A 26,517-nucleotide genomic window follows, 5' to 3' on the forward strand; every position below is an offset into this window, starting at 1 on the left:
GGACTTTCTCATGGTCCTTTCCCTCTCTCCTGTGTCCCTCACTGCTCTTCCCTGGCCATACTCATCTTTCAGGCCCCTGTGGGGATATTACTTTTCTGGTTTTTTTTTTTTCTTTTTTTTTTTCTTTTTGGCTGCACCTGTGGCATGTAGAAGTTCCTGGGCTGGGGATCGAACCCAAGCTACAGCAGCAACCTGAGTGGCAGCAATAATACCAGGTCCTTAACCGGCTGATCCACAGAGGAATTCCAGGATATCACTTTTCTAGGAAGGTTTCCCTGATCCCCAAGTCTAGCCAAACTGCCCTTCCTTATATCCTTTTCAGACTATCCTTACCTTGCTGTTTATTTCCTTTTCGTCTCCCACAACCATAATCAGCTTGAAGGCAGGGACCCTGGCATCTGAGTCACTTCATTATTCTCAGGTCCTAGCATGGAGTCTGGCATATAGTATATGCTCAATAAATATTGAGTAATTGCTTGAATGAATAAAGACTCGAACATGTGAAAATAGATGAAGTTCCATCAAAGGAGAACAAACAAAGGCTTTATATTCAGGGCTTGCTATAGCAAGGAAGTCAGCCGTCATTATTTGCTTTTTGTCAAGGACTCAAAGGCAGGCAGAGGCCTGGAAAAGTTTCATAGTGAGGAAAAAAGAGAAGGTTTCAGGTATGGTTTTTTGGTTTGTTTTTTGCTTTTTAGGGCCGTACCCACTGCATATGGAGGTTCCCAGGCTAGGGGTCAAATCAGAGCCGTAGTGGCAGCTCTAGGCCAGAGCCACAGCAACTCAGGATCCGAGCCATGTCTGTGACCTACATCACGGCTCACGGCAACACCGGATCCTTAACCCACTGAGCAAGGCCAGGGATCGAACCTGAGTCCTCATAGATGCTAGTCAAGTTCATTAACCAATGAGCCAGGATGGGAACTCTGGCTTCAGGTACGTCTTGATTGGAACTGTTGGCATGGGGAGGTTGTAGATTGGCTAACTAGAAGTGGGGTATCCTGTGTGATTGTTTGGGGGTGCATATTTGGCTTTCTCTGGTTGGTCCTAAGTTGGAAGCAGGGCAAAAATTAGGGAACTTTTTAGTTATTAATGAAATCCTGCCCATTTGTGTTCAGTTTTTGAAAGGGATATTGTTTGGCTACCTGGACTGATTAATAGTGAGCAATAGTTAATTGACTCATATCTACAAATCCAATTTATAGATGGCAGGCTGGCTTCCTGGACTGGTTGCTGCAGATTGTGAATCAGAGGTTTATTTATCTTTTCTTTTCTTTCTTTTTTTTTGTCTTTTCCAGGGCCACTCCCATGCATATGGAGGTTCCCAGGCTAGGGGTCTAATTGGAGCTGTTGCTGCTGGCCTACGCCAGAGCCACAGCAACGTGGGATCCAAGCCATGCCTGTGACCTACACCACAGCTCAGGGCAATGCCGGATCCTTAACCCACTGAGCAAGGCCAGGGATCAAACCCGCAACCTCGTGGTTCCTAGTCAGATTCGTTAACCACTGTGCTACAACGGGAACTCCCAGAGGTTTATTTCTATATATGGCCTATTCATTGCCCACATGCATATTCCCCCTCTCAAATTAATATGTGTTGAGCATGTAATGTAAGCATAGTCTGCATTCAGTGGTGCATATGCAGTGCCTCATTTTGTCTCATAACATCTCTGTGGGGTAGCTAATACCATTTCTGTTTGACCCTGATCACTTCCTCCTTGGCAGCCCATGCTATTCATATTTTCTGTCTTCTGACCCTTCTTGGTGCCTTTGCCCCCACTCCCCCACCTTCCAAATCACTGAGGACGGAGGCTCTGGGGTTCTTCTCCAGCCCAAGGTTGTCAGTCTCCTTGCTCAGTTCCATCCCACAGTGCTAGACACCCAGTTCTGGGTTTCCTTGTCTTCAGTGACGTTCACCACCAACCCTTTTCTGTCATTCATGCCTTAGTCATCAGGCATATCAGGCACTGTAATCAAGAAAGGCCCTTCTCTGATATGTAAACTCTACTCTCTACTCTCCACCCTGCAATTGAAATAACTTCCTGCCCTTTTAACCCTGCCAGGCAGTAATTCATTCTGGGTAAAAGGCATTATGGTAGATTTCAAAATACTTTATGCCACTTTTTGGATTATTTTCTAAGATGTCTAAAATATGTAACATGAAAATAAGAAAACCCTCTAAGCATTTTTTTTTAATTTAAAAATAAATGTCAGAGTTCACTGGTGGCCCCGTGGGTTAAGGATGCAACATTGTCAACTGCTGTGGAGCAGGTTCAATGCCTGGCCTGGAACTTCTGCATGTCACAGGTGTGGCCAAGAAAAAAAAAGTGTCACCTTCCTGTACACCCATCACTCTATCATTCTGCTAGAGGGAACAGGGATGGGAAGAAATCCGTATAATGTTGTAGAGTCATAGTCACACTGTAGTCAGAACTTACAATGATGGAATTCATTTAATTGGTGGCACAGTGCTAACAAACACAACTGATATCCGTGAGGACATGGGTTCAATCCCTGGCCTTGCTCAGTGGGTTAAGGATCTAGCATTGCTGTGAGCTGTGGGGAAGGTTGCAGATGTGGTTTGAATCTGGTGTTGCTGTGGTGGTGATGTTACAACTGCGTTTCGACCCCTAGCCTGGGAACTTCCTTATGCTGTGGGTGTGGCCCAAAAAGACAAAAAAAAGATGAAGTTACTATTATTGTTTTGGAAGGTCTCCAACAATCACGACAAACACAGTTGACATAAGTCATGTTTGAGTGGCCATGTTTGGATATGCTGAGTATGATGGTTAAACTTCTATGTTAACTTGGCTGGGCCATGGTCCTCAGCTGTTTTGTCAAACATCAGTCTAGATGTTATTGTTAAGATATTTTCTATAGGTGATTAACATTTAAATTGGTAGATTTCGAGTATGCAAATTACCCTCCATAACATGGGTGGGCCTTATCCAAGCAGTTGAAGGCCTTAAAAGGAAAACAGATGCCCTGAGGAAGGAGGACTTCTGCCTCCAGACTGCCTTCGGACTTAAGCTGGCAACATCAACTCTCCCCTGGGTTTCCAGCCTGCTGTCAGGCCCTGAAGATTTTGGACTTGCCAGCCCTCACGATCTCATGAGACAATTCCTTAAATCTCTTATCTGTCCACATACTGTTGGTTCTAATTCTCTAGAGAGCCATGACTGATACACTGGGCAAAGGCCAGATGTGCAGCGCCAAAATCCCCACACACAGCGCAAATGAAGATAAAGCAGGCCCGCCTCTGTGAATAACTTCCTACCTCTCCCATAGCCATCAGTTTCCCATACCTCTAATTCCTCCTCATCAAGTGAGACCTGGCATCTGATAAGACTCATTTACATGTGCTGACTGAGGGATTCTACTTTAGCAGGTGGTTCTCCGACAGTATGTGATGTCACTGGCATTTAAATCTTCTTGTTTCCAAGCTGAAGGAGGACATCTTAACATTATCCTCGAATAAAGGATGTTCTACTAACAGGGAAAGAGATGTATTTATCATAAGCCATCTTGAAAGGAAATCTGTGTGAAGCCTTTAGGGAGGGGCACAGCCAAGTTTTATGGAAAAAATAAGAATACAGAAATATCTAGCTTTTGTGATTTTTTTCAGTGATAAGTGATTAAAGGAATCCTTTGCTCTGGCCTCTCCCAGGGTTTTGGGTGGGAGCTATCAAGAGAGGGGCTCTGAAGCTTAAGGTTTACTCGTTTCGGGGTAAACCTGGCTCTGCTTCTGGGCTTTTGAGGGTGGGGGCAGAAGGAAAGGTGCCCGCCTCTCCTTAGGTTGCTTGCTGCTTTGCATGGGAGGGAAGATGGGCTGGCCTGTTGTCAGCTGCTGGAGAAAGACATTTCTGTAGACCCGGAGTGCTCCTCCTCTCCAAGCCCTGCCCCTGTGAGTTGCCAGACCCTTTGCCCCCCTTCCATCCCTCCCCTTGCTCCCCTCACTCCCCTTCTTGGCCATAACCCCTGTCTCATGGTTTCCAGGGTCTATTTCCACGCTCTTGCCCCCAGCTTCTTTAGGGAGTATCCAGTGCTACTTCAGAGGACGATGTGCAGCCTGTCTTGTCCTCCATCTGCAAATGCAATTCCCTCTCTAGCTTTCCCATCCCCGATGACAGCATCTCTGACTGTGTGGGAGGCGAAATATTTGCAACTGCCTCACGCGGGGACATTTTTCTTTATGGTCCTTTCTCCACATCTCTGGCCAGCATCTTCTCCCTTCTTCCTGCCTCTGCAGACTTCCACATGCTGGATGTATCATCTCACATAAGCAGACACATGCTATCAGGAGAAGTTTTCTAATTGTACCCAGGGAGAAGCATTTTTACACTGTTTGCTTTCATATATTTCACTAAGTATGTGAATTTATTAGCACCCCCTCTCCTCATTCTGGGAGAAACTCAGGGATGGGCTGGAAAGGTCTGCAAGTTCTCAGGTTTCTTCTCGGCTCTGAGTTCCTGCATCTTCAGAACCACGGAGGTCATGTGCACCCCTTGTTTCATGACAGTTCTCCCCCTTCTGCTCCCATCAACTGAAATCTGGGCCTTTTTCTTTGATCTTGCCCCCAAATCACTCAGACAAGACATATACACATGTATCACAGACTTTACTGAAAGACTCTACATAAGGAATGGAGTTGTTTTATGTCCCAGCAAAACCCAACCAACTTAAAATTATACCAATATAACCCTCTTTTCTCCCCTCCCCCAACCACCCTGCACCTGTGGCATGTGCAAGTTCCTGGGCCAAGGACTGAACCTCTGCCACAGCAGTGACCCGAGCAGCTGCTAATCCTCATTTCTTATACACACCTTTGGGAATTCCTCCCTTGCCTCCTTTCTCTCCAGACTTGAGCCCTGCTACACTGATGCCACCCCCTTCCCCCTCATCCCTTACTCCCTCAGGAGGACTAGACTCATCCAGTTCAGATTAGGAAACAAGAGCATCAGAACAAGCTCTTCTTCCTGCCACACTTAGTGTGAATAAAGAACAGAGAGACACGAAGAGAGCAGAAGCCTTTAACACCATGTGAAAACAGACTCCCCCCCACCCCATTTCACCACTTCAGCTGCAGGCACACACATGTGCGCGCGCGAAGCCAGCCCTGCTTCAGACAGACCAGAGCCCTGCTAGGTGCCCAGAGATCCTCCATCTCCCTCTGTTCCTCATTTCATCTTCTCCTCTCGGATCCCAAAAGCTGTCAGAGAAAAGCACTATGCCTGTTCTCACTTCATGTAAATCCCTGCTTAGGAACAATACTGAATAGTGAGACTGGAAAGAGACAGGCCTGGGGGAACAGAGTGCTAGCTAAAGGTAAGCCTAGGAGCTGGAAGGATCATTCAGGAACAAGGATGGGGACTCCACTGATGGAAAGCCACCTCGTAGACCCCAGGACATTTCTGCACTGCGCGCACTGATTCTCAACACTCTGCTTGCAAAAGGTGTGGCGCAAAGACAGATTCTGTACCTAGACACCCCCATCCTGCAGCTGGGCCCCTGCCCTGAGCTTCTCACACTCTTCTTTGCCCTCGCCTGTGGGGCAGGGCTGGTACTTGGCACCCAGGGTCTCCCTCCGGGAGGCGAAGCAATGGTGCCAGAGGCTGCAGAGGCCATAGACTGCGGCCAGCAGGGCAGCTCCTAAGGGCAGGTGCCAGCAGAAGAAGATGATGAGGAAGGAGAGGTCCTCGGGGTTTTCCCCGCGCCAGGGCTGCCCGGAGGGAGGCGCGTACATCAGCACGCAAAGTTGCAGCATCCAGTTGCTGAGCACCAGCCCCATCCAGGTCTTGAGCACCCACAGCGAGGGCTGGTCGGGGACCCAGACCTCGATGGTGAGCACCAGGCCGACCAGGAAGGCTGGCACCACAAGCAGGACGTGCACGCGGATCTCCAGGGTGCTCTTGTTCTCACCGTGCATCGCCATCAGCAGCGCCAGCATGTAGAAGGCCAGGGCCTCGGCCGCGCGCTCCAGCTTCACATTTTGCCGCGCCTGACACGCCTGGCTCACGATGTCCACCACGCCACTGAGCAGGAAGAATGCATACATGGTGACGTGCTGCCAGTTGTCCTTGAACACGAACGGCCGCCTCGGGTCCTCCCAGTCCACCATCGTCAGCCGGTTCACTCCTGGTGGGTAGAAGAACTCAGGCAAGATGCCAAGTAGAGGGAAGACCACCTTCATCACTCCGTCCTTGGGGACCCGCTGCCACCACCTGTGCCCTCGCTTCTCCCTTGGGGGCAGAGGGGGTATGAGGAACCTCTGTCCCCGCAGCAGGGCCAAGGACACCAGCACGGAGTAGTAGAGTGAAAAGAAGAGGAAGAACATTCCTGCCATCAGGTGCCCTACGAGGGTTCCCATGGTCTCAGTGTGTGCGGAGGGGCCACCAGGGCAACAGCTGGGGATGAACGGCAACCTCACAGGGTGCTGCTCCTTACAAGTCAGAGTGGCTGCTTCTGAGCCAAGGGGAGATCTTCCTGATCCAGCCCTGCCCTGACTCCCACACAGGGGAAGGTGCCGGAAGCATCTGAGTCACTCCTGGGTGGGATCTCTTTCGGAGATGTGATGGTGTAAGGGCATCTCACTCCGTTCCTTCCCCAGATGCTAGGCCTGGGATTTCAGCCTTTGTCCCTCAGTGCTGGACCCTGTGCTTTGATGGCCTCTGCCCCAGCCCTCCACAAGGAGAGGGGAGGGAGGGAGTTAGGTGCTCCAGCAAAGAGGGATGGTGGCTGACTCTCTTCTACTGACTGTGCTCCTGGCCAGGTTAGTTACACATTTTTTTTTCTCATTTAAAGCCCTGGATAACGCTTGAGGGCGTTATTGCTAAACAAATTTTACAGGTGACGAGTGAGCCTTAATGAAACTCAGAGTGGGGATGGGACATGCATGAGGTCCCTTCCAGCAGCCAGCCCAGCGGAGCCAGGATGGGACCAGGTCTACTCATTTGTCTGCAAAGTCCTGAGTTTCTAACACTGCACAGGAGCTGAATCTCCACTCCAACACTTGCCAGTCACGTGATGGTGAACATGTTACTTTGTCTTCCTGAGCCTCAGTTTCCTGATCTGTAGAATGGGAATAATAATCATCTCATAGGTTTGTTGTTAAGATTAAATATGGACGTGCCTGTTTCATTGCTTTTTGCTTTATCGAGCTTTGCAGATATTGTGTTTTTTAAAAAAAATTAAAGATTTTTTTTTTTTAAATAGCCACACCCATGACCTATGGAAATTCCTGGGCTAGGAGCTGAAATGGAACTGCAGCCGCTGGCTTACACCACAGCCACAGCAACTCAGTATCCAAGCTGGATCTGCAAACTACATCAGATCCTTAACCCACTGAACAAGGCCAAAGATTGAACCCGTGTCCTATGGGGTTCGACACTACGTTGGGTTCTTAACCCACTGAGCCACAACAGGAACTCCCAAATTAAATATTTATGGCAACCCTGCGTTGAGCAAGTCTATTGGTGCCATTTTTCCAAAAGCACTTGCTCGAGTCTTGCCTCTGTGTTACATTTTGGTAATTTTCACAGTATTTCCAACTTTTTTATTATTATATCTGTTATGGTGATCTGTGATCATTGATCTTTGGTGTTACTATTGTAATTGTTTTGGTGTTCTTTTGCAATAAAGTCGTTGGGGTTTTTTTTTTTTTGGCTGTGCCTGCAGCATGTGGAAGCTCCTAGTCCAGGGATCAAACCGAGCCACAGCAGCAACCTGAGCCACAGCAGTGACAATGCAGAAACCTTACCCACTAGGCCACTTGGGAATTCCTGAAGTATTTTTAAATTAGGGAATGTATATATATTTTTTAGAGATAATGCTATTAACACTAATAGACTACAATGTAGTATAAATATAACTTTTATTTGTATTAGGAAACCTAAAAATTCATGACTCACTTTATTATTAGTATTTATCAATACTAAAAAATGATAGTGATTATTAGTAATTTTACTATTGTTATGATTAATATTCCTTGCCAAATTCTATGATGCTGAAATTATTCGGATATTTCTATGAATGGTACCAAAGCAGGAAGCATAAAGAAAAAAGTCAAAAAGTAATGACATTTTAAAAATTTAAAGTTTTTATTAATAGAAATTAGACATTAGAAGCAATAATTTATTTACATATTGAAATTACTGTTAAAAGACAAATTTCAGGAGAAAAAAACAATTTTACTCTATATATGTAAAACATTTTACTCTATATGTAACAGTGTTAGTCTTCTTACAATATAAAGAGCTCCTACAAATCAAAAAGTTAAAAATGAACACTTTGGAGGGAAAATGGGCAAAGGACATAAAATAGCTATTTATCTAAGAAAAACTATAAATATTTAGTAAAACTACACAATTCAAGATAATGAATTTCACTGGCAAGCAAATGAATAATAACCAAATCAACATGATTCTTGTTATGGAATCCCCCCAAGGTTCATATGCTGATGCTCTAACCCACAAGGTGATGCTGTTTAGAGATGGGACCTTTGGGAGATGACTAGGTTTAGAGGAAGTCATAAGTGTGGGACCTCGTGATGAGATTAGTGCCCTTATAAAAAGAGGAGGAGAAACAAAGATCTCTCAGAAGAGTGTGAATCTGGGGTAGTTGGGTGGAGTGTTCATATATGTTGGTTTGATCTAGTTGGTTGATTGTGTTTTGTCAAGTCCTCTATGTCCTTCCCTATCTTCTGTCTGGTGTTACTCTCCATGTGCTGAATGGAGGAAAGGCCCTGGGAGCACACAGTCGGAAGGCGCTGTCTGTAAGTCAGGAAGAAGGCTCTCACCAGAACCCAACCATCTTGGCACTCTGCTCTCAGACATCCAGCCTATAAAACTGTGAGAAGTGAATATTTGTTGGTTAAGCCCCCACGCTATGATATTTGCTTAGAGCAGAGTGAACTAAGACAGAGCTTTGGTAATGTGGGGTGGGATGCTGCTGTAACAAATACCTAAAACATGTGGAAGCAGCTTTGGAACTGCGTCATGGGTAGAGGCTGGGAGAGTTTGGAGGTGCATGCTAGAAAAGTCAAGACTGCCTTGAAGGGATAGGTGGTCATTCAGCTAAGGACCTGGAAGGAAGAACAGAAAGCTTTAGAGAAAGCCTCCATCTTAGAGGGTGTGTACATAGTCATGAACAGAATGTTGGTAGACATATGGACTTGCAGCCCATTCTGGTGAGGTCTCAGATGGGAACTTGGAACATGTTACCAGACCGTGGAGCAAAGGTGACGCTTATAAAGTGGCAAAGAAATCGGCTGAATTATGTTCATGTTCTAGTGTTTTGTAGAAGGTAAGAACTTGTGTAAGATGAAACTGCACTATTTAGCTGAGGAGATTTCTAAAATGTCGAAGGAGAGGCTTGGTGCCTCCTGCTTGCTAATAGTAAAATGTGAGAAGAGAGGAATGCATTGAAGAAGCACTTGTTAAGCAAAAAAAGATCCCGAACTTAAGGATTTGCAAATTCTCAGCCTGTCCATGTTGCAAAAAATGAGAAAGTTGTCCTGAAGAGAACACTAAGGTGTGGCCTCCCCCAAACCCTTTCATAGGGTGATTCATATGAGAATAGGCTACACACCAAATGAGCCATCCCATGAGAGACACTGCCAGTTTCAGGTGAAGAGGATGGAGCTGAGATCAAACGAGGGAAGGCTGTTGGACTTCTAGATCTTACGGGCAGGACTGGACCAGAAAGCTATGAACAGGTGCAATTCTTCAAGACAAGGGAAGAATGATCCTGAAGCAGTTCTGATATCATCAAGGCAGCTTCCTTGGCTTCAAAAAGACATCACTTCCATTTTAGCAGGCCAGACAGTGACCACCTGAAGCCTTGGGGGTGTGGCTGCCTAGACCTGGGGGGTGGTAACCTGCCAAACAGAACCATAGGGATGGGGTTGCCGATCCAGTGGATTCTGAAGGCAAGACCATCATTCCAGTGGGCCTAGCGAGCAAAGCATCCGATCAGAGAGAATTATTCTTCAGCCTTAAGATGTGATGATATTTGCCTTGCTAGGTTTCGTACTTCCTTGGGACTGTAACCCTTTCCTGCTGCTTTCTCCCTTTGGGGAGCCTGTCCCATGGCTATATTTGGAAGCACAGAATTTTTCTGGTTTTGTAGGTTCACAGCTGGAGAAGAGATTTGTCTCAGGATGAATCATACCTTGAGTCTCACTCAAACCTGGTTTAGATACTATTTAGATGAGACTTTAGGCTTTTGATTTTACAGTTGATGTTGGTATGAGTTGAAATTTTAGGGACTGCTGGGATGGGATGAATATTTTTGCATATATTTATGACTTTTAGGGAGGCCAGGGGCAGAATGTTATGGACCAAATGTTTGTGTCCTCTTAAAATTCATATGTGGAAGCACTAATCCTCTAATGTGATGGTACCTAGAGGTGATGCCTTTGGGAGGCAATTAGGTTCAGATGAGGTCATGTGGGTGGAGCCCCTATGTTGGAGTTGCTGTCCTTCTAAGGAGAGGGAGAGGCCAGAAACCACGCTCTCTGCCATGTGAGGGCACAGCAGAGAAGGTGGTCATCTCCAAACAGGAAGTGTGTTTTTACCAGGAACAGAATCACCTGGCACCTTGATCTTGAACTTTCCAGGCTTCAGAACTGGAGAAATAAGTATCCGCTGTTTAAGGAGTTCCTGTCGTGGCGCAGTGATTAACGAATACGACTAGGAACCAGGAGGTTGCAGGTTCGATCCCTGGTTTTGCTCAGTGGGTTAAGGATCCAGCGTTGCTGTGAGCTGTGGTGTAGGTTGCAGACGTGGCTCAGATCCTGCGTTGCTGTCTGTGACTCTGGTGTAGGCCGGCGGCCACAGCTCCAATTAGACCCCTAGCCTGGGAACCTCCATATACCATGAAAGCGGCCCAAGAAATGGCAAAAAGACAAAAATAAATAAATAAATAAATAAATAAGTATCTGCTGTTCAAACTCCCCAATCTATGGTATTTTGTAATTGCGGCCCAAGCAGACTAATATACTGACCCGCTGGTTATTTAAAAGTGTGCTCATTTTCACAAATTTGTGGATTTTCCCATTTTCCTTCTGTAATTGACCTCTAACTTCATCCATTATGATTGGAGAAAATACAATGTGATTGGCTTCTCCTTTACCCTTCTCTTGGTAAAATGTCTATCTTTTTTTGGCCATACCCATGACATGCATAAGTTCCTCAGCCAGGGATCAAACTGCCACAGCTGTAAAGTAAGAGAAACAGCAGTGACAATGTCAAATCCTTAATCTCTAGGCTACCAGGGAACTCCCTGGTTTCTATCTTTTAAAATGTTTTGAGAGTTGAACTTTGACCTAACATGTGGGTTGTCCTGGAGAATATTCCATGTGCCCTTGAGAAGAATGCATATTCTGTTATTGTTGGGTAGTGTGTCTATCTATGTTTATTTTTAGGTGGAAGCCAGCATAAGAGAAGACCTTCCAACTGGCACAGATTGCAGTGCAAGCAGCTTGATTATTGCTTAGTGGACCCAAAGGTAGTAAATTTCACAGAGGCTGTGTCAAGTCCAGATAAGAGAATCAGAGTGAAGGCTCCATAATTTTGGAGCAAAATCATGACCGTGTTGGCAAGTGACCATCCATCCTTATTATGAGAAGCTGCTCTTAGCTTGCTAGTAGGTTCTTCTGGAGACTGAACACTTTCCACATTGGACACCAGGTAACCATGTGATCTGGGTATTTTCTGAGTCTAAAATCGGTCATACCTAACAGTGCTCCATCATCAAACAGGGCACAATGAGGCCAGGCTTGAGCATGACCTGAAAGTACAAATAAGTGATGTGCATGTGTTGGTAACGTTCCCAGTGTGCTTCCTCCTCCTCCTTCTCCCTCAGCCAACATCTAGGGCCATGTATAGAGGTCTCTATGACTCCCTGATGAAGGGGAAACATTCAAGCTTGGTCTCAGATGGTTCTACTACCAATGCACTGAGCATAGCTATAGTCCCACTCCAGATGGTCCTGAAGAACAGCAGATAAAAGAAACACTTTCAGGGAGTAGAACTTTGAGCAGAGTGTTTTTTTTGTTTTTGTTTTTTTCTTTTTAGAGCCGCACCTGCACCATATGAAAGTTCCCAGGCTAGGCATTAAATTGGAGCTGCAGCTGCCAGCCTATGATGCCACAGCCACAGCATCATGGGGATCTGAGCCGCATCTGCCACCTATGCTGCAGCTTGCAGCAATGCTGGATCCTTAACCCACTGAGTGAAGCCAGGGATTGAATCCGTATCCTTGCAAACCCTATATTGGGTTTTTAACCCACTGAGCCACAACAGCAATTCCTAAACAGGGCATTTTAATATATTTTTTTTTTTTTTGCTTTTCTGGAACATCTGAAGTGCCACTAAATCCTGCATAGTGGTTAAAATCTGGTCATATGATCAATGACCTAGAAGAACCAAGATTAGAAGATTTATCACGAAAGAATTTTGGGAAAGTGTTAATGGCTCAAACTCTCAGAATGGGCCCAGACTATGTGGGTTTCATTGGAATGCTCAGCAAAATATTCCCATGGTGGAGGTTTTAAGTAACAAGGGACCAGGGCCACCCACTCTGCGGATGGCATTCGGCTCCTTTCCCCTCCACTCCAGTGTATGCCCAGTGAACCCATGTATAGTGTGGCCATGGTGACTGGGGTGTAGCTCATCTGTGGCTTTAATAATACAGACTTCTCCTCACAGAGGGTGACATGTTTCCTGCCACTCCTCAGTGTCAAATAAGAAAAGTGGTAGAGAAGGGTAAAGGAGAAGCCAAAAAAAGCTTAAGGCTCCTGTCATAGGGAATGGATATAAAAAATATTTTCCCCATCCTAGCAACGCTAGACCCTGAAGATTCAGAGTTTTAGCACCAAAGAGAAGCCTATACCCCTCAAGGGGCACGTTGATGATGTCATTGAATTGGAAGCTGAGGCAGTCACATAGCTATTTCTGGCTCCTCAAAGCACAAGGCACAACAGGCAAAAAAGAGGGATAGGCTGTGGCAAGTGGTTCCGATTAACATGGGGACGTATACCTGCTGCTCCACAAGGAGGTGGGAAGAGGGATGCAGAATGGCACAGGTGCTCCACCAGCTTGCCTTCTCCAATGGTATCTAAAGGAAGGTACTTGGCAGACAAGACCACCGAAGGCTCTTTGACCTGTTTATCCATCTAACAATGAATCCTGCTAATGGCAGAAGCTGTTCTAGGCCCTGTGGTTGCAGCAACAAAGAGAGGCAAGAAACCAATAAAAATGCAAGTAAACCAGAAGATGGTAGAGGAAGATAAATAATAATCCCTCTCCCCTCAAAAGAAAAAAAAAAAAAAAAGGATAATGTAATAGTGAGTCCTTCACATTAAGCCATCAAAGAAGTAGCATTTCAACCAAGCTCAAATTGGCATTAGGACCCAGCCATTCAATATTTGACTGAATGTTTGAGCCACTCTATCACATAAAGACCAGGGGAGGAGATGAATGAAATCAAAAACCCTGGTAAACCCACCTCCCCACTGACAGTGTCGGCTACCTCTAATCTTTCCAGTAATGTCATTCTCTTCCTAAGTAGAATCAGATTTTGGGTTTTGCAATTAAGAATCTTGATAGGTGGGGGTTCCTGCTGTGGCTCAGCAGAAATGAATCTGACTAGTATCCATGAGGATGCAGTTTTGATCCCTGGTCTCGCTCACAGGGTTAAGGATCTCACTGGTCGCCGTGAGCTGTGGTGTAGGTCACAGATGCGGCTCGGATCCCACATTGCTGTGGTGTAGGCCGGTGGCTACAGCTCCAATTTGACCTCTAGCTTGGGAACTTCCATATGCCAAGGGTATGGTCCTTAAAAAAAAAAAAAAGTGGCAACCTCTGGACAGTAGTTTTATGGGAAATGTTAATTTGTGTCTCTATCTTTTTGCATTTTTCAACTATTCTGAGAATTAATTAATTTTGTCTTTTTTGTCTTTATAAGGCCGCACCCGTGGCATATGGAGGTTCCCAGGCTAGGGGTCTAATCAGATCTACAGCTGCCGGCCTACACCACAGCCACAGCAACGCCGGATCCTTAACCCACTGAACAAAGCCAGGGATCGAACCCACAACCTCATGGTTTCTAGTTGGATTTGTTTCTGCTGTGCCACGACGTGAACTCCAATTCTGAGACTTTATTAACTGAATTTTATGGTAAAATTATTCACAGGAAAAACTTTGAAAGATCTCTAGTCATCAAAATATTTCTTTATGTATGTAGGTTTCTGTGTGCAATTATTTATAAAGCTATATATGCAATCCTGACAATGTTAAAAGACATCAAAAGGCACAAAGACAAGTAAAAAGAGTCATTTGGCAAATGCCAACACAGAATGAGTAAGTGTTAACATTTTGTCATGTTTGCTTCAGGATTTTAAAAAATAAACAAACATTCAAATCCTTCCAATCCCCTTCCCACACCTTTCTCGGTTTGTAGGGAGAACCAGTCTTGGGAGCTTGGTGTGAATCTTTCTTTTCATTCTGGTATTTTGTCTGTGTTTGTATCCCTCTCCGTCTCTCTAACCTAGCTAATGATTTTCTACGTGTTTCTAGTTCTGCAGAAACCAGCAACAGGAGGAGCTCTTTCTTGAACAAGGCACTGGTCATGGCTCAGTTAGAACCCATGTAAGTGAAGTTCCTTTGTAATGAAGTCAGTGCAGTTGAATAAAAAGGAGGGGGGTGGTATTCAAGAATCAGGCAAAAATACAGATGATGGGAACCATATGTCAGAGCGGCCACGTTCCAGTAAACTGGGCGAGTGCACAGATGGGTTAAACCTAAATTCCTCTACTCCCAACTCCTATTTTGTCCACAGGGTAACTAAAGGTAAACAGGACTAACCTGCATCCCCACCCCACACCAAAAGTGACCACAAGCCTCCGGTGCAGCTGTCTCTCCCCACCTCATCACCTGCTCCTGGCTCTCAGAAGGAGATGGTGCCTGAAATAGTCACGTGTTGACTGGTAGATGAATCTTCAGCAAACAAGTTTCAGTCACTGTGATATCTTAATCATTTTAAGGTCTTCATTTCCAGTAGAAGAAGGAAAATCCATAGCTCTACCTACAACTAAAGGAATTTGGGGCATCAGCCAGCAGGTGCTGAGATGTATGCTATGCTATAGGGAGGGGTTCCTGCCCCTGCCCCTCATCAGGTTCTGATTGAATGGATCAGGGGTTGTTAGGCCTGGGTATTTGTGTTTTTTAAATTTCCCCTGAAGACACAAAAGGACAAATACTGTACGAGTCCACTTATTTGAGGTATCTAGTGTCGTCACATTTATGGAGGTAGGAGGTAGAATGGTGGCTGCCAGGAGCTGGGGGCAGGAGTGTGGAGTTAGTGTTTAATGGGGACAGAGTCTCCGTTTGGGAATCGGAAATAATTTTGAGATGGGCAGTGGTGATGGTTACACAACAGTGTGAATGTACTTAAAGGCACTGAGCTATAAACCTAAAAATTGTTAAAAATGGAGGAGTTCCCGTCGTGGCGCAGCGGAAATGATTCTGACTAGGAACCATGAGGTTGTGGGTTCGATCCCTGTCCTAGCTCAGTGGGTTAAGGATCTGGTGTTGCCGTGAGCTGTGGTGTAGGTTGGAGATGCGGCTCAGATCTGGTGTTGCTGTGGTTGTGGCATAGGCTTGCAGCTGTAGCAGCTGTAGCTTGGATTCGACCCCTAGCCTGGGAACTTCCATATGCCGCAAGTGCAGCCCTAAAAAGCTTAAAAAAAAAAAAAAGTTAAAATGACAAATTTTATATTACGTATTTTTTACCACTGTTTTTTAAAAAGTGAAAGGTAAACTTACCCCACCCCCCACCCTGTGGTTGTAATTTGCATCAGGTTGAGAACTACCTTGATGTTATCTGCAGTCCCTATAGGAAGGGTGGTCCTGCCGTCTCCCTTGGGAGACTAAGCTGGGCGCTATTCTGGTTTCAACTATTGCTGTTGGGGGTGGGGGGAGGTGGGAGTGGTAAAAAAAGCATCACTTGTCACTTTTCCTTTATGATTTGATGCATCCCCTGACCGAGACTGGCCCCGGAGGCCTTCTCCATGCCTCCTGCAGCACTCCTGCCTCCAGTGTCAACATTTCTGGGCAGTGGTGGGATGGCAACCTCTCTACCAGCAGGGGCTTTTCTCTGGTCCCTTTCCATGCCTGTGGCTGGAGCTTCGCCCCCACTTCTTTCTCTGCACTTGAATGTGCTTGGTTTGCTTCAGCCGTGTAACCCGATTCATGCAGGTGTAACTCACCAGCAAAGAAACCAGCCAGTTAGTGTCACAGAGGGATGCTTATGCCGGTTCTTTGTGTCTTCTCTAATGAAATGTCATGTTTATCTAGTCTGTGACCCGGATGCTAGTGGAGCATCACTCTTGCCTTTGAAGTGTAGGTGACCTTGACTCAGTGCCCATCCCACACACTGGGGGAGGTCCCACATTCTGTCCAAGGTTCCTGAGCCCCAGGGCTGTGATTTCCCCTTTACCAGCCTTTGAGAGTCTGAACCTGCTCTAAGTATACCCCGCAGCAGCGCCTTGGATCTGTTTTTGCACTGACCCAGAGGGAAGGCTTAGCCCCCTACCATGGATCCACCTCTACCCTTTGCAAAGCAAAGTAACACTTAAAAAAGACTTTTATCTGTGCAGAAGGCTTTGTTACATGTATGAGGATAATGATGATCAGGGATTATCTCGTCCCAAAGCAAAACTCCCAATATTGGGTATTAGATAGTTCTGTCCTTTAAAGGCTTTAAATGAATATTAAAATCTTTAATATGAATATGATTCTACCGGAAAAACTAGCCCTAAGGTCTTAGAAGTCAGAATAGTGGTTAGTGTGAGGGAGAGTAACTGGGAGACTAGGAGGTGCTTCTGGGATTCTGGTAGTTTTCTGTTTCTTGATTGGATGCTAGTTACACGAGTGATTTGCGGAAAAGCTACGGAGCTGCACACTTGTACTTTACCCACTTTTCAGTATTTTTGTTATGCTTCAATGAAAGAAGAAGCCCTCTAGTAGCCCTGTGCCCAGACATGTTTCTCTATCCAGACCCTTTTCAGGTCATTATAGAGAATTCCTGGAGTTCCCTTCCTGGCGCAATGGTGAACAAACCTGACTAGGAACCATGAGGTTGTGGGTTCGATCCCTGGTCTTGCTCAGTGGGTTAAGGATCCAGCGTTGCCGTGAGCTGTGCTGTAGGTCGCAGACGTGGCTCGGATCCCTCGTTGCTGTGGCTCTGGCATGGGCCAGTGGCCACAGCTCCAATTGGACCCCTAGCCTGGGAACCTCCACAGGCTGAGGCACGGCCCTAGAAAAGACAAAAAAAAAAAAAAAAAGAATTCCCCCTGCCAACCAGCCTCTGCCTCCTGGAAGTCAGTTTTTGGTTTTGACCTGTTAGCAGTGTTTCAGAGAAATGCAGACACACAAGCACGCTGTCAATGACGATCCTGTGCAGAGATGGCCCCTCACACACCCTCCTTCCTAAATATCACTGTCACAATCTTGCCAGCAACAACTGGGAAGACTATCCAGGTGCCCACTCCCCCGGCCCACCTCCTCCATAGCAGCCCACCCTCTAGGGCCCCTAAGCCGCCAAAGAGGCCAGGAAATCACCTTTGAACAGTGAGATAGAGACTGACAGACAGGTCCCGAAACTATCCCAGGAGCTAAACAGCCCCAGAAACAAGAACGGGGTTCATGGGATAGGAAATCAAATTGTGGCTCTCAGGACACTTTAGTCTGCCCACCTGTGGGCATCCTCAAAGGACAGCTCTGAGCCCAGAAGCCCTGTCCTGCAGCACGACCTCTGCCCTGAACTTCTTGGGCTCCACCTCTGGGGCCCACTGGGCATAGTAGGCCCTGGCACCTCCCCTTTGATAGAAGGAGCAGCGATGGCACCAGAGGCTGAAGATGGTGCCAGCAGGGCTGCCTCTGAGGCCAGGCACCCGCAGAAGGTGCTGGGGAAGCTCAGGGTCTCCAGTGGGTGGGGGGCACATTGTCACACACAGATGCAGCATCTGGGTGGTGGCTGATCATTGGGCCATTCATGCCTTGAACACCCCGACACCAAAGGCCTTGGCTGCTGTGCCAGCCAGGCCAGGTTCATTACAGCCCCACAGGCTCAGCAGGAAGAACTCAGAGGGAGTTCCCGTCATGGCGCAGTGGTTAACGAATCCGACTAGGAACCATGAGGTTGCGGGTTCGGTCCCTGCCCTTGCTCAGTGGGTTAACGATCCGGCGTTGCCGTGAGCTGTGGTGTAGGTTGCAGACGAGGCTCGGATCCTGCGTTGCTGTGGCTCTGGTGTAGGCCAATGGCTACAGCTCCGATTTGACCCCTAGCCTGGGAACCTCCATGTGCCGTGGGAGCGGCCCGGGAAATAGCAACAACAACAACAACAAAGAAATAGCAAAAAGACAAAAAAAAAAAAAAAAAAAGAACTCAGAGATCCGCTCCCTGGTGGGTGGCGTAGGACCTGTTCCTCAGCCTGGGCCCAGTCCCCCATTACCATCGGCTTCATCCTTGAAAGAGAAGAACTTAGCCAGGCTGCTATTAATGAGGCAACCGCTTCCCCCACCTCTTCCAGGGGCACCTGCTGCCACCGCCTCTGCGCTCATGTCTCTTGGTAGGACATGGTCCCAGCAGGGCAGTGACACCAGCCCTGAGGAGAAGAGCCCAGGGGACGAGTGCCTCTTCTATCCCACCGAGAGGAGCATGACAATGCCTACTACTTCTGAACAGGTAGGCTCCCCTTCCAGGAAGGTGCTCCCAGGCGGCCAGGAGGTGATGCCCAGTGATATGCTCCCTCTGCTTCCACTGATACCCCTGTTTGCCTGGCATTAAGCTAACATGAGAACACTACACGAAGTGACAATTGTGTTCATTATTGCAACATGGTACCAGCACACCCAGCTTCACCAGCCTGGGATGACAAGTCTGGTCTGATTAGCATGAGTATCCACATATTAGGGGCTCTTTGCCCCCAATATTTGCCATGTCACAGAGGGTCTTGGGATCTTGCAGATTTTATTTTCTGTACTGAAAGAGACTATGGAATCTCTCATCTGCCAAGTGTCAATTCTGGTGACAGTTCCATCAGCACGTTCCTGGTCAGGTATAGACAGTGCTGTATGCTGGGCACCCATGCTGCAGCTGCCACCCTCAGCAGCCAGCTGGGCCCAAGCCCTTGTGCCCTGTCTTGGCCTGCAGTGCTGCCATCACCTCAGGGAACCCGCTCTTGCCGCTAGCTGAGCTGGGGCTGAGGAAATATGGTTCCACAGGCAATGGCTTTGATGGCTAGGAGGGGCCCTGGCCTTTTTTGGCTGCACCCAGGGCATATGAAATTTCCCAGGCCAGGGATCGAATCCATGTCATAGCAGCAATCCAAGCTGCTGCAGTAACAATGCCAGATCCTTAATCCCCTATGCCACAAGGGAACTCACATGGAGCCCTGATCTGGCTTGGTTCAGATCTCTGGCAGTGCTCCCCAAGGAATGATGTTCCTACCAAGTGAGATGGAAACAGCTCGTTTCCACTGGAGAGGGGACCCTGCAGGAAGATTCTTTGAGCTCTGCGGGGTTCTACCTTCTGAGACCACTCTCCCAGGTCCTCCACCTAGACTATCTTCCTCTAAAAGTATATGGGAGGCTGGCAGGGGCAGAATTGGGGAGGAGGTTGAGGACCAGCCTCCCAGTTTTTCTGAAGCCTTTATCACAGACCCTGGGGGTTTGAGGATGAGTGAGGTTTATAGTGTGAGAGACGCCTTCCTCTTTTGTAACAAATATTCTCTTTGATGTCATATTATTCCTTCTTACAATGGCTCTTGTCAAGGGCCCCCAGGGTGTTAGTGATCTCTAAATCCCAACAATTCATAAAGCTCAAGGTCTTGTTTTTCTAGACATACCTCACATCCATACAGTTCAGGGGACACAGATGGGTACGGGAGAGGAAGGGCTTAGTGGGCAGTTATTCTCATTGTCTGCTCAACATCCAAAGCCTCTTCCTCTATTTAAGGAATTCCCCACTTATGGAGTTCCCATCGTGGCTCAGTGGTTAACGAATCCAACTAGGAACCATAAGGTTTCCGGTTCGATCCCTGGCCTTGCTCAGTGGGTTAAGGATCCAGCGTTGCCGTGAGCTGTGGTGTGGGTCGCAGATGCAGCTCGGATCACGCGTTGCTGTGGCTCTGGTGTAGGCTGGTGGCTACAGCTCCGATTCGACCCCTAGCCTGGGAACCTCCATATGCCACGGGAGCAGCCCTCAAAAAGGCAAAAAGACAAAAAAAAAAAAAAAAAAAAAAAAGAAATCCCCACCTAAAGGGCAGGTAGGAGGTAGAGTCCAGCTCCCCACAAGGACCTCAAAATGCCAGGCTTGTCCTTTGTGGCCTCCCTTGGAGTAGGCACAGTCCTTACATACACCTGGATTCTGCTGTGGCACTTAGCCCTCCAAATGACTCCTTTAATAAAACCCCTTTCTGATTAAATCCCCAGGGATAGTTTTTTTTAAAGTATAGTTGATTTATTCTGTCTTCCAATTTCTGCTGTATAGCAAAGTGATCCAATTATATATACATACATATATATGTATATACAAAGGAATACATACACACATATGAACACACACACACACATATATATACGTACAAACACATATATATATTCTTATATCATCCCCCATCATGTTCTATCCCAAAAGACTGGACACAGCTCCTGTGCTATATAGCAGAACCCCATTGCCCATCCATTCCATATGTAATCATTTGCATCTACAAACCCCAAACTCCCAACCCATCCCACTCCCTCCCTCCTCCCCCTTGGCAACCACAAATCTGTTTTCTATGTCTGTGAGTCTGTTTCTGTTCTGCAGATAGTTTCATTTGTGCCATATTTTAGAATCCACATATAAGTGATATCATATGATATTTGTCTTTCTCTTTCTGACTTACCTCATTTAGTATGAGAATCTCTAGCTGTATCCATGTTGCTGCAAATGGCATGATTTCATTCTTTTTAATGGCTGAGTAGTATTCCGTTGTGTATATGTACCACATCTTCTTAATCCATTCATCTGTCATTGGACATTTAGGTTGTTTCCATGTCTCTTCCAGGGATAGTTTTTATGGTTTGAAGTTAAGAACCTTGCCTGAGGTGAGGGGTTTCATCTCTCCCTGAGCCCAGCTCTGCCCTGTTCATAAAGGTGTTTCCTTATCTCTTTTCCTCTCTTCGTCTCCTCCTCCCTTCTTGCCCTCCTTTCTATTATGAATGGACTGTTTTCATTCTCCATTCTTCTCCCCTTGAGCTCATCTTAGCATTGACCTGGTGTGGCTGCCTTAGACCCTGAGTGGCCTCGCTGGAGTCCTCTAGCTCAGTGGCCTTTCTGAGCCTTGTCGGGGCCAGGACCAGCTCTTCCTGAGCTCCAGCTATGAAGGGGCCTTGGTACTGCCTCTCTGGCCTTTCTCTGGGGTGATTCAGCCCCCAAAGACCCCCAGCTTGGTCTCTGTACGCATGCAGAGGTGAGGGTCAGGTGTGGACTTGGGCTGGGACTTGCAAGGGAAGCAGAGCGGGGGGTGTCTCCCTGTGGCTGGCCTGCCTGGCTATGGGAATTTAATCAACAGGAGTTACCACAGATATAAGCAGAAAGGATGGATTGTTTAGCAGGTGGTGTTGAGAAAACAGACTCATTCTATGGAAGAACATAAACATGGATCTCTACCTAACACTACATACAGAGGTGGATTGAGTTATAAGCTAAACATGAAAGTTAAAACTCTCCAGTTCATAGAAGAAAGTGGAGGAAAATATATTACATCCTGGGGACATGAAAGAACTTCTTAAAGTTTCAAGAGCTCCAATAATATATACAATGATCAATTTATTTAATGACTTGTCTTACATTAAAATGAAGGAGTTCTGTTCTGTAAAAGATAGTATGGGGAGTTCCCATCGTGGTACAGTGGTTAACGAATCCAACTAGGAACTATGAGGTTGTGGGTTCGGTCCCTGGTCTTGCTCAGTGGGTTAAGGATCTGGCATTGCTGTGAGCTGTGGTGTAGGTTGCAGATGCGGCTCGGATCCCGCATTGCTATGGCTGTGGTATAGGCTGGCAGCTGCAGCTCCGATTGGACCCCCTAGCCTGGGAACCTCCATATGCCATGGGAGCAGCCCTAGAAAAAGGCAAAAAGACAACAACAACAACAAAAAAGATAGTATGGGAAAGTTCATAGGCAATGTGGAGTTGGGAGAGGGTATTTCCAATGTCTAAAACTGACAAGGTATTAAAGTCATTCTAGACTACGTAAAGAAATGATACTGATCAAAAAGGGAAAAAAAATATAACAACTTCAATTTAAAAAAATGGACAAAGAACATGGGCAGGCAAACAACAGAAGAGAAACCCAAGAAGCTAAGAAGCAAGTGACAGGATGCTCAAAATCACTGATGGTCAGCAAAATGCAAATTCAGTCCTCCATAGGTGTCATTTGACACCTATTATACTGGTGACCATTAGGAAGCTGGATGATGCTAAGTTGGAGGGGATTTGGGAACACAGAAGTCAGTTGTGCATCCCTGACGGAAGTGCAGACAGGTCCAGCCATTCTGGAAAGGAGTCTAGTTCTGCTGGTCAAGTTGAGTCCTCACATATGTGCAATCTATGACCCAGCAATCGTGCTCCTGGAAATACATCCCAGGAAGGTCCTCACACGGACCTATGAGGGAACTTTCATAAAGATGTTCATCACAGCACGTTTCCGTAATGGCCAGTAATCAAAGGCAACCTGAGCGTTCATTGCTGGCAGGGCACACAATGGGATATTATGCAAAGGTTACACAACTTGAGTTAGATGTCATACTGCAGCCTGGTTGGATGTTTTTTTTTTTTTTTTTCCTTTTTTTTTTTTTTTATTATTTTCCCACTGTACAGCAAGGGGGTCAGGTCATCCTTAGATGTATACATTGCAGTTACAGTTTTTTCCCCCACCCTTTCTTCTGTTGCGACATGAGTATCTAGACATAGTTCTCAATGCTATTCAGCAGGATCTCCTTATAAATCTATTCTAGGTTGTGTCTGATAAGCCCAAGCTCCCGATCCCTCCCACTCCCTCCCCCTCCCATCAGGCAACCACAAGTCTCTTCTCAAAGTCCATGATTTTCTCTTCTGAGGAGATGTTCATTTGTGCTGGGTATTAGATTCCAGTTATAAGTGATATCATATGGTATTTGTCTTTGTCTTTCTGGCTCATTTCACTCAGTATGAGATTCTCTAGTTCCATCCATGTTGCTGCAAATGGCATTATGTCATCCTTTTTTATGGCTGAGTAGTATTCCATTGTGTATATATACCACCTCTTCTGAATCCAATCATCTGTCGATGGACACTTGGGTTGTTTCCATGTCCTGGCTATTGTGAATAGTGCTGCAATGAACATGCGGGTGCACGTGTCTCTTTTAGGTAGAGTTTTGTCCGGATAGATGCCCAAGAGTGGGATTGCGGGGTCATATGGAAGTTCTATGTATAGATTTCTAAGGTATCTCCAAACTGTTCTCCATAGTGGCTGTACCAGTTTACATTCCCACCAGCAGTGCAGGAGGGTTCCCTTTTTTCCACAGCCCCTCCAGCACTTGTTATTTGTGGATTTATTAATGATGGCCATTCTGACTGGTGTGAGGTGGTATCTCATGGTAGTTTTGATTTGCATTTCTCTTATAATCAGCGATGTTGAGCATTTTTTCATGTGTTTGTTGGCCATCTGTATATCTTCCTTGGAGAAATGTCTATTCAGGTCTTTTGCCCATTTTTCCATTGATTGATTGGTTTTTTTGCTGTTGGGTTGTATAAGTTGTTTATATATTCTAGAGATTAAGCCCTTGTCGGTTGCATCATTTGAAACTGTTTTATCCCATTCTGTAAGTTGTCTTTTTGTTTTCTTTTTGGTTTCCTTTGCTGTGCAAAAGCTTTTCAGTTTGATGAGGCCCCATGGGTTTATTTTTGCTCTAATTTCTATTGCTTTGGGAGACTGATCTGAGAAAATATTCATGATGTTGATGTCAGAGAGTGTTTTGCCTATGTTTTCTTCTAGGAGTTTGATGGTGTCCTGCCGTATATTTAAGTCTTTCAGCCATTTTGAGTTTATTTTTGTGCATGGTGTGAGGGTGTGTTCTAGTTTCATTGCTTTGCATATAGCTGTCCAGGTTTCCCAGCAATGCTTGCTGAATAGACTTTCCTTTTCCCATTTGATGTTCCTGCCTCCCTTGTCAAAGATTAATTGACCATAGGTGTCAGGGTTTATTTCTGGGTTCTCTATTCTGTTCCATTGGTCTGTCTGTCTGTTTTGATACCAGTACCACACTGTTTTGATGACTGTGGCTTTGTAGTATTTCTTGAAGTCTGGGAGAGTTATGCCTCCTGCTTGGTTTTTGTTTCTCAGGATTGCTTTGGCGATGCTGGGTCTTTTGTGGTTCCATATAAATGTTTGGATTGTTTGTTCTAGTTCTGTGAACAATGTCATGGGTAATTTGATAGGGATTGCATTGAATCTGTAGATTGCTTTGGGTAGGATGGCCATTTTCACAATATTGATTTTTCCAATCCAGGAACATGGAATATCTTTCCATTTCTTTACATCTTCTTTGATTTCTTTGATTAAAGTTTTATAGTTCTCGGCATATAGGTCCTTTACCTCTTTGGTCAGGTGTATTCCGAGGTATTTGATTTTGTGAGGTACAATTTTAAAAGGTATGGTTGGATGTTTTTAAGAAAAAATTTTTTTGGCTGTGTCCGTGGCATGCATAAGTTCCAATGCCAGAGACTGAACATATGCCACAGCAGTAACCAGAGCCACAGAAGTGACAACACCAGATCCTTAATCCACTGAGCCACCAGGGAACTCTATGGTTTGATGTTAAAAACACAAAGAGAAGGAAACAGAATATGAGATATATTGCATGGTATCTTTCACATATATTTAAGAAATACAAACATATAAGTCAACAATGCACATTTGGCAAGAACATACTCAAGTAAAGATGCCCATGAACACAGCAAAACTTGTGGAGAGAGGGAAAGGAGAGTAGGAAGTAGTGACAAAAGAGAATAAGGTAATTAATAAAATGGGAGTTCCTGTCGTGGCACAGCAGAAACGAATCCGACTAGGAACCATGAGGTTGTGGGTTCCATCCCTGGCTTCACTCAGTGGGTTAGGGATCCGGCATTGCCGTGAGCTGCAGTGTAGGTCGCAGATGTGGCTTAGATCTGGTGTGGCTGTGGCTGTGGCACAGGCTGGCAGCTGTAGCTCTGATTAGACCCCTAGCCTGGGAATCTCCATATGCCACGGGCGCGGCCCTAAAAAGACAAAAAAAAAGAAAATTAATAAAATGACTAAAGGAATGCATGCAGACCAAGGATAATAATATGGTGTGGACTGAGCAATAGGTATAATCCAAGCCTCTTCAACCAAGGCCAACAAAGTGAAACAGAAACAACCATCATCCCAAAAGGGGAGACACAACATGTGTATGCAACCTTGACTTACAAGGTGGAGTGTAATATGGGCTCCAGACAAGGTATTGAGAAAGGGTCACAGGAGACAAGGCAGGGAGAGACCATGTCTGCATTAGGGGACTCAAGCAGGCTTTGTGGCTGAGTTAATGCCACCCACCTAAGAACAGGCCTCTGCCGGGCGGCTCACATCAGAGAGATCTGCTCACTTCCTAGAAGAACCTGTCCACCCACTTATACAGACTTTGACAGAGGTCAGGCCCTATCAGATTATCCCACTGGAGGCCCAGTTCCCATACCAGCAATGCTGATGTATTATGACAGATGATCAGGAAGACGGGAAATGGCCTCCTGGCCTCTGGTGGACCCAGGGGTACGGATCAGGTGTCTCTGGTGGCCAGTTGTAAACTGCTCTCTGTGTTGTAAGGCTCTTCTCTTATCTCCATGTAAAGGCAGCAGTGGATGAATAAAAGGAAGGATCTAGGTTCAGCCAGGAAAGCAGTGGTACAGGGGGGTCAGAGAGTCCCTGGCGTCTGCTTCCAGTAGTGGTGGACTAAGGGATGAACTACCTTCTCTCTAAAGAAACTACAGAAGTTAGAGGAGGAGACCTCAAACCTCTTCTTAATCACATTGAAAGTCTAACAGAAGAAAGAGGAATTAATTGAATACAACATGGAGGGGGTAAGCCCCTAAAGGAGTGAGCCTAGGTGTTTCCATCCTGGCTCAGCAGAAACCAATCTGACTGGTATCCCTGAGGACGCAGGTTCGATCCTTGGCTTTTCTCAGTGGGTTAAGGATCTGGCGTTGCCGTGAGCTGTGGTGTAGGTCATAGACATCGCTTGGATCCCACATGACTATGGCTGTGGCATAGGCCAGTGGCTACAGCTCCAATTCGACCCTAGCCTGGAACCCTCCATATGCCACAGGTACTGACCTAAAAAGACAAAAAGATATAAAAATAAAATAAAGGAGTGAGCCTTTGCTCCTTCTCTGAGACATGTTCACCCAACCAGAGAA

At 46.1% G+C, this 26,517-nt stretch overlaps 1 protein-coding gene across 1 annotated transcript; it reads right to left on the reverse strand.

Annotated features, from left to right (window-relative positions):
- Positions 1–5,479: 5,479 nt before the first annotated feature.
- Positions 5,480–6,404, reverse strand: LOC102166240 (transmembrane epididymal protein 1A-like). The gene has a single exon (XM_005670051.4). The coding sequence runs from the start codon at positions 6,365–6,367 to the stop codon at positions 5,480–5,482; it is 888 nt and encodes a 295-aa protein (XP_005670108.1). The 5' UTR covers positions 6,368–6,404.
- Between the last annotated feature and the right edge of the window lie 20,113 nt (positions 6,405–26,517).

Source organism: Sus scrofa, chromosome 13 (genome assembly GCF_054392235.1).
Source record: "Sus scrofa isolate SSC_HxYL_T2T_F1_AM1 chromosome 13, Sscrofa_HxYL_maternal_Yorkshire_Landrace_v2.0, whole genome shotgun sequence".
Taxonomy (NCBI): domain Eukaryota; kingdom Metazoa; phylum Chordata; class Mammalia; order Artiodactyla; family Suidae; genus Sus; species Sus scrofa.

Bases quoted from the DNA above. Each gene is read 5' to 3' on its own strand.
- LOC102166240 (XM_005670051.4), bottom strand. From the start codon at position 6,367: ATGGGAACCCTCGTAGGGCACCTGATGGCAGGAATGTTCTTCCTCTTC.